At 44.4% G+C, this 13822-nt stretch overlaps 1 protein-coding gene across 3 annotated transcripts in view; it reads right to left on the reverse strand.

The window, feature by feature from the left end:
* ARHGEF6 (Rac/Cdc42 guanine nucleotide exchange factor 6) overlaps positions 1 to 13822 on the reverse strand; it is a 43173-nt gene that overhangs the window by 28610 nt on the left and 741 nt on the right. For 2 of the 3 annotated variants that reach the window (XM_062584409.1, XM_062584408.1), the window contains exons 2-3: positions 12824 to 12907; positions 4719 to 4803 (exon numbers count right to left, since the gene is read on the reverse strand). In XM_062584409.1, coding sequence (XP_062440393.1) covers positions 4719 to 4803; positions 12824 to 12907 — 169 coding nt within the window. Of the gene's footprint in view, positions 1 to 4718; positions 4804 to 8114; positions 8175 to 12823; positions 12908 to 13822 lie in introns of those variants that run through there. The other variant, XM_062584410.1, reaches the window with a different exon arrangement.

Consider the following 13822-nt stretch of genomic DNA (forward strand, 5'->3'; position numbering starts at 1 on the left):
ATTTTTTTGAAATCTCCCTCAAAACATTGAGAACTAGGAAGAACTAAATCCACACTTAGTCCAACGCTGCCCCCGTGGGAATGTTCCTGGCATCCAAGTTAGCACTGTTGATGGTATTTCAAAGGTTAGCTCACAAGTGAGCCCTCGCTGCTGCAGCTGTAGTGCATGCTTCCTCGCAGAGGAAGAACGCTGAACAGCTGTTAAACACAATCATTTCCCTATTTAGATGAGTCCTTCTGGGTTCATTATATAGCTGGAAGAGGCTATGCACAATTTTGATTACTGTTTGTGGACTGCTGCTATTAACCATGTGAGTGAGGGGTGCAGACCACACTGAGGAAGGGCAGTAGTGTCACCCTCTAGAGACTGACAGCCCACAGAAAGGATCGAACATTTGAGTTGCTTCCTTCCTACGCTCAAAGCTCACTCTCTTGCAAGGTAGTCCCTGGGCCTGTTCCTGACCCCACATGCCTGATGCTGGAGATAATGACAACACTCTGACACATATTTATGTTTCATGATTAGTGATTTGTTTCTGTGTTGCTACTGAAAAGCCTCCTGGCTGGTAGAAAGCTTCCTGGTCACAGCTAACTCGAGCTGAGATTGAACCAGTGGCCTCACCACAAAAAGCAGTATCTACTACTACAGGACCTCCTACCACTCAACACAGTATTCTGCTCGGATACTGCAGATCAGTAAAAACATGGGTTTCATGCCACTGTAATTTCCAGTAGTTCTTTGCTACTGTATTTCATACCACACTGTGGAAAAGTAATCAAATCATCTCCATTTTATGTGGCATCATGCACAAACGAAGCAAAGGCAGCTATTAACATTTCAGTAAACTGTGAAGTGTGGTGAATTTAGAGATCTGCATTATGTCCTCTTTTTAAATTAAAGAACATTTCTCTATTCTCAATAACTTGTTTTCTATCTGCAGCGTGGACCCAGTCTCCTGTGAACCACTAAAGGATGACTGGGAAGAGGAGACTACAGTCCATAGGCTTATCCTCAGTGTGCAACGCCCCTGGAAAATGTTTAGAGTCTCTCTTTGAAAACTTTACAACAGAAGAAGGTGATCAAGCACTCTCCAGAAGAACAGTTACCATGTGTGTCCAGGAACTAGAAAATACAGACTGTAATACTGTTATGCCCCCATTATCCTCCAGTCTCAACATCAATATGGGAAAAACATCCTGAAAGGGAAGTTTAGTGGGAGTTACAGGAACTTGGCTGGGTCTTTTCTTCTCCCCAGAGGATTTTTGTTTAAATAGGAAAACACCTCAGTCTTAGACTGGACCAGGAGCAACACAAATGGCAATTTCTTTGAAGAGGAGACTGCCTTTTGCTTTGTCCTTCTACAGTGCCTTATGCAATGTAGATGAGGTCCGTGACTACAACTCCCAGGCATTGCTGCCTTGCAAACCAACAGCCTTGCTCTGCCTGGTCCATGCAGCCAACAGGGACAACACTCATGTTAAATCTAGAGCGCTGTCCGTGAGTCAGCTCTGCTTCTTGCCTTACTTGTTACACAATTGCCTGATGACCACACGTGGAATTCTCAGCTCTCTGGACTGCAGCAGCAACAGCAAAACATTTCAGCACAGAAAGCCCACTGTGCAAACATAGGATTTTTTCTCTGAAGTATCCTGATATTTGAGCAGGAGTGGTTTCAGCTGTTTCAAGCAACTTGCAGACCAGGAGGGGTGGACAGCTGCCAGTTTGAGATGTTCTTCCCTTGATTTGTTCTAAAAAGGGAGGGCGTAAACCACGAGTCTAGACTTCTCCGCTTATTCAAGCAGTGAGCAACAGTCCCAAGGAAATGACTTGGTTACTGTAGATTTTATGATTCTCCCCACCCCTCCCTATCCTCCAAGCTTTTATAAATATCTGCAGCAACCTAGAAACAAATGTAAAACTGACTTTGACAGTTTGGCAAGGAAGCATATCATTTATATTGCATCATGACAGTGTCCTATTTTATGCCTGGTCCAGCATAGAATGCTTCTGCCATATGTTGTTTAAACTATGGTGAAAATAGCTAGGTTTTCTGTTCACATTCTTACAGTATTTTAGGCAGATCAGCCTAGCCTCATCCATCGCAGCTGCATTTCCTCCCCGGCCATCTCTTGCAGATAAAAGCATCAAGGTCTATATTGCTGTTATTTGATAGACAGCTGCTATGCTGAATTTATACATTACAAAGATGCTTCCAGTTATTTGTATAACAGGATCCATGAAGACACAAGGATTTAGGGTTCAAATGGATGCTCAGAAACCCACTGTCACATCACTTCTTAGCTGTCACCTACTCCTCTCTGTCTCCTACAAGGGTGTCAGGATGCAGTCACTCTGGAGGTAGGGGCTGTATGCACAGGCATGTTGCAGCCCTTGAGACAGCAGTGCTCCCAATCCCTCCTCTGGGACAGCTGCAGCCAGCACCGCAGAGCACTGCTGGGGATCACTGCAGGGAACGGCTGGTTCATCCCCAGGCAGCCAAGCACCACTGGGGCAGGCTTCCCTGCCCTGTGCTGTTCCCCCAGCTCAGCCCAGCACTGCTAAGAGCAAGGTGGAGAAGGAGAAAGGAGGAGGTTTTATCCTGACCCTGCATTCAGCTGTTGGCCCCTCTGGTGAGATGGACAAACTGGGTCATCTGCAGTCGTGGTTTGCAGGACACAGGCTTCAGTTTCTCAGGAACTTGGCCAAGCCACCAAAAAGGCAAGCGTTCTAGACATGTAGTTTTTTTACCCTGTACTTTCCCCAAGGGTGCTCTCTGTCTGAGCAGCTAATTATATCACAGGCATTGCGCTTTTTAATATTTAAACAGAGAAAGCATATGTTTAAGCAGATGTTTGCCATGAAACCAAGAGGATCCCAGCTTCCCTATAGCCCTTTCAGTAATGTGTGGTAGAAACTACTGCACAGTAAAGCCGTATCTCTAACCTCGTGCAGTGATTGTCGACCTCAGCTGAGAAACACCGATGACTGCAAGAACAGAGATGGGGCTGTTATCAAAGGCACCGCTGCAACAGCAGCTTACACCTTTTGCTTTCAGAATAATGAAGCTAATACCATAATTACATCATTTGCAATGGCTGTCTAGGTAACCTGCATTTTATATCCCCATCCTACTGAACCTTCTGATTCGGGTTGCTAGGAATGGTCATTTAATGGACCAGTAAGAGTCTTTAAGAAGATGTGCTGAGGCTGAATTACCATCACTGACTTCTAGGGAGCGAGCTGGCAGCAGCGCTGTGTGCTGCCTTGAGTGAGGCAGCCTAAGAATTCGCATTTCTTCAGAGTAGAATTCAGCAACACACATATATGTGTGCGTGTATATATACATATATTTTTGTATGTATATATATGTATAATGTACATATGTTGCTGCTGTTGATATAATATATGCATTTATGTAATACAAAATATAGTATTTATATATACAACCATACATACATATATGAGATATTACAAAACACCAGAACAAAAAAGATAAAAAGGGGAAGGAGGTGCTTCAGTTCCAGTGATGAGATTGTTTAACTGAGCAGCTCTGCAGCTCTGTACTAGCAGAGAGGAATCCAAAAGCAAAAGCTAACTAGAAAAAGAAATGAAATGAAACCACTACATACCAAATGGGGGAAAATGCAGTAAGTTGAGGGAAGATCTTTCCCATGAAAGAAAAATGGTGTTTGGGGAGGTTTAATTTCTTCTGCTTTTAATCATCTAAAATGCAATTTACAATAGAGAAATCAAGCTCTGATCCTGGTCTTGGATTTTGGTGGATACACAGGACTCTTCATGAAAATATGACGGGGCCCTTAAACACTTTCTCTCCTCTATACTCTTTTCAGATTAACGTGGACCTGTTCCTCAGCCCCTCACTAAAGACCCCTTAGTCCTCTCAACCCTTCACAGAACATCCTGTTATAATGATTTCCTCCAGCTGGTACAAAAGCAGGGAGCTGCCTACAAAAATACAGAAAATCTGTTTGCACTCCCTATCAAACTTCTCCTTTCAAAGCCTATTTGTCTGAATATTAGTACAAAGCAGCATGTAGAGAACAGCTAAATATTTAAGAAGGGAAAAAAAAAAAAAAAAAAAAAAAGGAAAAAAAGAGGAGCTGATGTATGTTGCTTTGGCAGCCGGCTGCTGCACTTAGTGGAGCAGGACAAGTCATCAGCGGCAATTGTCAGCATTTGATTTCCAGTTACGGGAGTCTACTTCACAGACCGAGGGAGAGGAGGGGTAGAAATGTCAATAAAATCGACTGAGCATCTGGCAACTATGTTTGTTTTGACATTCAGTAGAGCTATTATACAGATGGACCTATTTTTCTGTTCAGTTTTAAAACATACTACTTAAAATCTGACATTTGCATTTTGGGAGGTGTGTACTAATTTATGTTCAGGCTCTTTTACAATGACCTACTTTGAGGTCCCTTAATACTGTCAAAATTGTCCAGAGGTCCCTTAGTGTAAAGTGATAATTTAGCTCTGTAAAGTGCATGCAGCAACTGAAATATTACATTTAAACCTAAAATCAGTAAAAATATGAAATGTTGATCCTACTGTCTGGTACAGAGTGCTGGCAGCACAATTAGTCAAACCTCCAGAAATCATTATAAGCTATGAATTATCAAAAAAAAAAAAAAAAAAAAACCCTCAGCTTACATAAGAGACAGCATTTGAAAAGAAGATAGAAAAAAACTTTTTCTTACCTTCAGTGGCTTTATTTACAGCTGTTAATGTGCTCAGGACCTTGGAGAACTGTTCTCCTGTGTACAAATCATGTGGATCAAATAGCTGTGAAAGAGGAATTTTGTCAGTTTAGCATGAAACATCTTACTATCATTGTCTGACCAGCCCACGGTGATATACGGTGACAGTGATGATTAAATAGCCCGCATGTCTCTGCAGGGATGGGGCATTCATTCAGGGCTGACAAGTCCAATTTCCTTTTGAGCTAATGAATTCCCGGGGTACAGGTGACACACGGTACGGGAAGGGCAGTGGTACTCATCATCAGCTGGAGAGTGTAGCACTGGGGACATGAAATCAGTGCTGTCTGCAGAGAAGGGTCAGATCTCAGTCCTTTGAAAATCGCTGAGAAGGTTATTGCTTGCCTTGAGGGAAGGAAAGCTATTTTTGTTATCTAAAGCTATAGAGATTAAGGCTGTGTGTGCACGTGTGTGTGTGCATATATATATACATACATATGTATGTATATGTATACATTCTAAAGCAGAAGAAACAAACGCACAGAATTTTCTGCTATTGCAATATGGCATACGTAATGCATTTACACATTTTTACAGGAAGCCAGAAAAGGTTATTTTATGTGCAAAAAATTCAATCTAAAGAATTTTGTGCTCTAAGTGGGAAATAAAAATAAGAAATAACCTCTACATCATAAATTATTCTTTCTTTTACATCTCAACTGAGTAGTGTAGATGAGGGGCAACAGAGTTTCCAAAACACTGCAATTCTCTCTAACATGTGAGAAATGCCCTCAAGTTCAGACAGCCTCTGCAAATCCTTTCCTTAATGAAGCTAAGATAAGCAATACAAAAATCTTGTGGTATTGGTAGAACCAGCAAAAACTTAACTTTAACACAAGGCACCACCTGCTACTGCACAAATACACACTGTCTTGCAGATACGGAACAGAGATCTGCAAATCCAGGGAACAGGGAAGACAACTTTAAAGCTCTCCTGTCAGACACTATCTGCTTACAAATTCTTCCAATGCACTGAAGAGTATATCCTCCCAGATAAGTACTAGAGCATTAATTATCTTAAAGACGGTTCTGCCCTTTGTAACGGCCCTTTCTTGGTTTCCTTGCATAGCTCCTTCAGTCTGCTTTGCAGGAATCACTAAGAAAGGTGACTGGCCTTTTCTGCGACCCTGGATGCCTGCAGTGTCTCCTTCTCCCTGTGCACGAGCTATGTGTCAGCGCAGCAACGAAGTTCAACACGAGTAGGACAAAGGCTGCTCTTTGGTGAGAGTATTTTTAAAACTCAACTCAGCCATTCAGTACTAGGAGCAAGACCTTACCCGATTTAATCCATCATCAGTGAGGAAACAAGACTGCCATGGCTCACACTCAAATACTACATGTATTAAAATCAGCAGCTTCTGCATCAAACCACAGCGCTCCAGAGCAACCGCTCCACTCGCACCTACAACTCTGCACATTTCAGAGAAGCCCCCACCTGCCTTGGGCTATCTGAAGCTGATCCGCTCCTGCCTGCGCTCACCTGGTTTTGCTGCAGCGGACCCCGCGGACCCCCTCCCCTGTGCTAACTGTTCCCTGGTGCGTGAACCAGTTTTCCTGCTTTGCAATAGGTGCTATCCGAGAATCTCCTCCAGCTTTAAATAGCAACGTTAGAGTCTCCGTTGAAAGGCACAGAGAGCCTGGGAGTCCGCTGACCCTGCTGGCAGTGGCTAACATATGCAACGTTACGGGAGCACGTCTTCACTCTACTGCCACGCAGAAGAGGAAAGTAAACACCGAGGTTACAGTGTTTGCTAATATCTATTTGGTGTGTCGTTTTCTCAGTTATGTCCTTTTTCTTCCACTTCACTAGTCAAGAAAAACATGTCCTGCCTTGAATGGTGGCATCTCTCTCTCTTTTTTTTTTTTTTTTTTTTTTTTTTTCCAAGGGGAAAAGCACATTCCTGGTCTTTTAATGCACAAAATAACGTAAGCTCTGATTCATCAGACTGACAAAGCCCAGAGGGAAATGGTGGCAGGAGGGATGCAAAGGAAATTCTAGCACAAAGCAAACAACTCTCAGCACTTTCTTCATAAAAAATTGTCTGGAATAGCTACTGTGGAACAGAATGTGTCTATATGGAAAACTATTCTGAATCAGCTACTGTTCTTTAAAAATATTTTGCACCTTATTCCAGAATAAACTCATCATAGAGATGAGTCTTCAATTATGAGCTAAAAAATAACTTTTTCCAGCGAAATGCATCCAATAATTCCATTCTTAATTAAAAGACAAGCTGCAAAGCTGGAAGGAAAATACAGAGGGAAGAGGATTTCACTACTTTCATGGAAAAAACTGTACAGAAGTAAAACTCCTCTTAAGCCTGCAGTTGTCATTTGAAGATATCAGTTAAAATGCTTTTTTCCTTCATTCAAAATCACAGACTGCAGCTTCCTCTAGCAAAATATTCCAGCTGCTCAGTCAGGCATTGCACCAGAATAGATAAAACCTGCACTGGGCTGCACTTCCAGTCCTCACTGGAAAAACAGCAAGAAAGTGAGGAAGGGTCAGTGCTTGCAGGGTAGGGACTGGAAGAGCATTCAGCTTTTCCCATGGCCAGGGGACCGACACCTCCCCAATCAGCGCTTCTGAAAAATCAAACCGAGGTGCATTTAGCAGATGACCACAGCCAAAATCCCAGCGCTTGGATGCCAGGCCCAGGAAAGTTAGGGAAAGCTGGGTGCTAAGCCTGAGACAAGCTGCTTTTTATCTGCACAAACTATTTCCACCATTAGACAAAACCCTGGCAAAGCCCCAAGCTGCACACCAAAGCTCAGCGTGAACACGACAGCGAGGACGGGGACCCACCGGCCAAAGCGGAACCGCAGGCTGGAGCCGGAGCAGCCCGAAGCCAGGCAGAGACCGGCGTTTCGGGCGCTTAACAGCCCCCGCAGCTCGGCGGGAGGTTTGCCTCCGACTCCAGCAGGAGCAGCGCCGCGGCCGAACTCTGCCGGCTCTGCGAAAGCCGGTGGGCCGGAGACCCGCGGGCGGCCGCGCTGCCCTTCGCGGAGCGCGGGTCCAGCCCCCGTCGCCTCCAAGGACGGGGAGCCCGGAGCCGGGCCGGCTCTTGCCCCCTCCTCCTGTGCTGCAACGCCTCCGCGCCCCCACGACCGACCGACCGGCCCCCGCACGGGGCTGGGCAGCGCAGCCGGGAGCCGCGGCCGCCTCCGGCCGGCGCAGCGCGGCCGGCACGGGCGCCCCCGCGGAGCGCCCCGGCTGGCGGCACCGCTGCGAGCTGCCGGGCGCCGCTGGAGGGGGGCACACGCGCGCTCCCGCGGACCGGCTCGTGACCGCGCCGCCCGCAGAGCCCCCCGGCGGCACGGGGCGGGGGTACTCACGGCGGCGGGCGGGCGGGCGCGCAGCCCCGGGGCATGGCGGCGGCGGGCGGTGCTGCGGGCCGCGGGGCGGCCGCTGCGGCTCTGACCCGGAGCCGGATCGCGGCGCGGCGAAGGCGACGGCGAAGGAAGGGGAAGTGCGAGGCGGCGCCGGCGCCCCGCTCCGCTCCGCTCCGCCCCGCCGCGGCCGGGAGGCGAGCGGGGGTCCGAGGGGAGGGGACGGGAGCGGGGAGAGCCGGGGGGAGAGGGGAAGGGAAGAGCAAGGGGGAAAGCAGAGCAGAAGGGGGGGGGGGGGGAAGGGAAAGGAAAGTCAGGACAGGAAAAGGGAGAAATAACAGGAAAATAAAGGGAAAGGGGAAAGCAAAGGGAAAGGAGAAGGCAAAGGGAAAAGAAGAAAGGAAGGGAGAAAGGAGAAAGAAGCAGAAAGGGGAAGACGAGAGGAGAAATGAAGGAGAGAAGCAGAAGGAAAAAAAGAGCAAAAAGGACAGGAAAGGGGGAGAAAGGAGGGAGAGAAGACAGGAGAAATGAAGAGGAGAAGGAAAAGGGACAGGAAAAAAGGAGGAAAGGTCAGGAAAAGGAGAAGAGAGGAGAAATGAAGGGAGAAAGAAAAAAGAGGAAAAGGACGGGGGCGGGGGGGGGGGGAAGCGGCAGAAAGGACAGGAAAAGAGAGCAAAATCCAGGCTATTGAATTGGTAATTACAGCACTTTGCAACACTTAGAAATGCTGTGAAAGGACTGCGGTAGATGAGCCACAATTCAGTCGAGGCAGTGACATTCTCAGAAACAGCTCGTCCTCACTGCACGGCGAACGCAGCGCCTCTCTGCTGCCTGTGTCCATCTGTTCTACGAAAACTCCTGCAGGGAGCGTGAAATTCCCCGGACATTTCAGCACAACAGCAGGCTGCAATATGGAAAGGAAATGAAGCACTGGACTGAATCCAGTGTGAAGCCAGGTTTGAAGGGATACAGGACATCCAGAGACACCCTGTAGATCTGCAAAAGCAGGAGGTCTTCAGGACAGTGGGTCCTTCTGAATTCCCGCAGGTGCTGTCAGAGAAACCCCTTCGCCAGTGCTTCCACTGGTGGCTGCTGGGCACAGGATCTCCCTCCTGACGTTATCCAGCCAGGGAAATAGGAATAAAGCCAAAGCAGAGCAGGCCCTGGGGGCACACTGATGGGGAGTAAAACGATGACAATTTTTTCTTCTCCTCCTAAGACAAGACCTCAGTCCTAGCACAAAGAGTTTGGAGAAGATTTGCAAACACTTCCAACTGCAATACAGAAATGATTTCAATTCTGCCCACAACGGCAACAACTAGACGGCATACCATTCTTGGCAGTATAGTTTAATACAGCCATTGATTTATCTTGCAGATACCTTTCTTAGTTCACAAAATCCAGGCCACTGCCAGAGGTTTTGTGGTCATCTTAGTAATAAAATGCTACTGCTGAATGAAGGTTAGGATCTTGTGCTTCTTCAGCAGTATGTGAGGCTGTTGAACTGCTGTTACTATATGCATAGCAGTTTCAACAGCAAAGCAAATACTGTAACAGTTCCTACCCGTGCTGTTAAGAACGGGCTACAGGGTTGTGCAGTACCATTTGATATACTACTCACACTTTACCTTTCAGGTGACATAGCTTTCAGTCTGCTGTTTTAGAATCCCTTGCTTTCCATCTGCTTCATTATTTTCTTTTTCATCACAATCTTTCCATATTTTCTACACTAGACTCCATCTGGCCCTTGGGACAGAACATCTTGCCTTCCTATTCCCACCTTCATCCAAGTGTTACTATTTTAGCAGTACTCACTTAATGGATCAGATCTTGGGTCATGTACACAGCTCAGAAGTTGAAGCCACAGTCTAGATAAAGTACCACCAGGTCATCCGCACCGTTCCTCAGTCCAAATGACCAAATAATTCATCATCTAAGGGTTAGTTCCAAGTGAGTGCTCTAGTCTTCTTTCTCAACAGAGTCAGACTGATAGACATGAAAATTTTGGCACTGAAAAAGCACTGTGAAAATTTTAGACGCCGTCTCATTGTTTCATCTAATTATAGCACTTGTCTAGTTAGGAGTTGATTGCCCTGCTTGCCTTCTTTTTTTGGACTAAAACATTTGAAGCAGCAAACCTTTGCTGAGTTTAGCCCTGGATTGAAGCTAAGGAAAAGTGAAGTTTAGTTATTTACACCCTGGAATGAGATGGACTCTTCCAGCTCACACCACTGCCTGCAGAGCTGCTGCAGCTTGAACGGAGCCACCTCATAGCAGGAAGGTCACAGAGTCCTTTTCCATCCCTTCCACTATGCCCAAATGTTTCACTGTTCCTACACAAAGGGAGAAGGTGCTATTTGCTTTGCTGTGTCTCTTTCTTTCACTTCCTGAGTTACCAGGACGACAAAGAAGAAGGGTAGGAGGGAACTGCGTAGCTGTAGCTCTACAGGGGTAACCTCTTGAATGCCCTCCCACAGGAACAGACTGGAAAGCAGCAGCAATTCAATGGAAAGTCAGACATGGGTTTCAACCAAATTGTGTTGAAAACATTACCCTTTCTAACTGATCTCCTACCCTGCATACTAGCAATGCTTGGTAGAAGTATCTATTCGGCTTCCGAAAGGAAGCTGCACAAACACAACAGAAACAAAAACAAATTTAAGGCATAGTCTGAAAAGTGGCCACTGCTGTAGCAAGGTGTGATGAAGCCATGGGGTACTAGGATGGAATGCTAATATGTATGAAATTTCTCATGCTTGAGATTCCCTGAGATGAGGCCTCTTGTAGAAGTCAGGATATCCAGAACAGAAGTCTGCAACAGGAAGAAAATCTCTGACCTGAACACACACTTATCATCCTAAAGACAGTAGAAGCACCTCAAATGCAACGGCAGGCTATTTCTTTGTCCTAAAGAATGGGCGTCCCTTGTGGCATGTGGAAAAAAGGCAGAATTTGATGGAATCATCAGGTTTTTATTGTCAAATCCAAAGTTTGAGTAATCAGCAGCATGGCATTTAGGGGAATCAAACCTGTTATTAAGATTAAAACTTTCCTTGTGTTACTCTTTCCTCAAGCTAGATTACTAGAGCAGACTGTATTTTCTATGCTATGCTTATCTTCCTTAGACATCACAAATGCCAGTCACTGCAGTTTCACGGCTGCAGGATTCTGGAACAACGTTTCCTATTTGTTGTGATGCTCCTAACGTGACTTCAGAGTAAATGGAGACAACCCCTCTCTGAAGGGCAGTAGCCCTTCCCCACTGAACATCTGACATGAGGGAAAGCCAGCAAAATGTATGCTGCTTAGTCTCTGCCAGGAAGGTCCAGACAGGACATTTAGGGGCAACAGAGATGGCAAAGGACCCAGAGGGAGCTATAACCACTCTGATATGTACCATTTTTTGATCCACCATCTGAGCTGTACCATCCGAAGCATTCCTCTGTGTGGGACTATCGAGGGGAACCATGAATTCCCATCTTTGCTTGGTGTTCTAATATGACTGTACTAATGTATCTGGTATTGTGAAAAAATAGTAAGAAATCATTTTCATTTGTCTGCAAATTTAAATGCTAGCTTGAGATATTTGAGCTTTTATTTAGCTTTAGAGGCCTACTTTCACAGGAACTGAGACAGGGCAATCACATGTGCACTATGAAAGTAACTGAAGGCTCAGAGTATTTCAAAGATTACAGGGCTTATAAATCAGAAAAATAAACAAATTGGAACTCTTAAAATAAAACCAAGAAAGAAAAGGAACAAGTATGATCAGAGCAACATCCAGAGCTGGATGCAAAATATTGCTTGTCCCTGGTATATGAAAATTGTGTAGTGGGGCCGCAATATTTCAGAATTAGCTTAAAAATTACAAGATTTTAAAGCATGACAGAGTTCAGGACTGTCCCCTTGTCTTCTCTTTTTGCAGTTTGGTTCTTATTTTTAATATTTCCCACCACAACAATTATGACTAGTTCTGTTTTTTAAATAGAAAAATAATTTCACAGAAAAACTGAAAAAAACCCCACATGGTTAAGTACCAGAAGACTAGCAACACTGAAATTTAACCGCTGTATCAAAATTTTAAAACACACTTTAAATGCATATGCACTTGTAAAAATACATATGGTAGAATTACCTGAACTCTTAATTGATGCATTTAGACTCTAATCTTGTAAATATGAACTATGCTTAGGCATAAGAATTATACAGGACCAGGAACAGACATTGAAAAGTTATTTTTTGCCTACATTAGGATTATTTGTATGTATAAAGACCAATTTATATGATGTATTTGGCAGAATCTCACTCAGTGCTTGTGAAGGGATAAAAATACTATAGTGTTAAGAATATTTCACCTTTATACTAAAGCAAGACTAAAAATGGCAACCCCTAGTCTCTAATAATGGAAAATGCAAACCGGTTCACGCAGCTCAACTGTGTTTAGACAGGATTTCTGTTATTGCTGTGTATATTTCTATTTGACTGCTTAGTTCTCTCAAAATTTTGGAGGAATCTGTTAAGCTCACAGTCAAAATATTCCATTTCTAAATTCTTCAGCCAGAATATTACATTACCCACATTCTTATTTGCATTACTCAATGAATTGAAGATCAGAAACGACTACCTGTCCCTCTGGTATTCAGCTTCCTTTTAGAGTATGTATTAAACAAGCACATTATGAGAAAAAATAACGTAAAAGATACAACTTGACTTACCTCCACTTTAAGAAGTGCACAGCCTTTTAAGAACTCTTGAATATTACCGATGCAATCAGCTTCATTTTTAGGCTCCAGACAATACTAAAGAAACAAAATCCACCAAGATCACTACGTTGCCTTCTCTACAGCCTCTATTCAGAAGGCCTGCATGAATATTGACATGTGCGTTTTATGCCGAATTAGGGAAGCTTCTTAAGGGGGCGGGTGGGGGTGGCAGGCAAGCTGTCGAACCAGGAAGAAAGAGCCACTGGAGGAAGTGATGCATAAATCGAAATGGTCGGCATCTTGTTTTGAATGTCAACATATGACAATGCCCTAAGTGATGGTGGGAAACTGATGACCTTTAAGAATGCACTGCCCCAAACCACCATATACAAGAGACAAGAAGCTATCAAAAATTTTTTTGCTTTTTAAATAAAGGCTTCTATTTTACAGTGTGTAGGGGGGTTTGTTCTTTGATTAAAACAGCTTCTCTTCTGTGTTGCCATTTCCTATCTCTCATCCTAATCCTTCCCCTTTCCCTCCCCAGTTACTTACCACTGTTTTGAACTGTCTGCATATATGCCTAGTAAAACTGTAATACGGTGTATTCCGATGGCTTAAATGGCTTCAATATAAATGTATTTGCTGGACTTGAAATAGTTCAAAAAGGCATATATGCAAAGTTCATTTATACCTAGCCTCATCTCATTCTCCAACATATTTCCTGAATAGCAAGGTACTTTACAGTGAGAGTTACGAAAGACTGAATATATTTACATTTTTATAATTTATTTATGTAAATACAGAAAAAAATTCAAGTCCATCTACTTAAAACCAAGGGTTTTTTTGTGGTTTTTTAACTTCTGGTAGGCCTAGTATTTCCTCTGCCACTGGAAGGAGATGCCTAACTCACTGAACTACAACCTTTTAGGTTTTTGTGAACGTTACAGAGAAGATCAAAAACCAAAAGCTAAGATCTTGCTTTACCCTTATTCAGAATTAACTAGCAGCTTA

The sequence above is a fragment of the Rhea pennata genome, chromosome 11 (genome assembly GCF_028389875.1).
Source record: "Rhea pennata isolate bPtePen1 chromosome 11, bPtePen1.pri, whole genome shotgun sequence".
Classification (NCBI taxonomy): domain Eukaryota; kingdom Metazoa; phylum Chordata; class Aves; order Rheiformes; family Rheidae; genus Rhea; species Rhea pennata.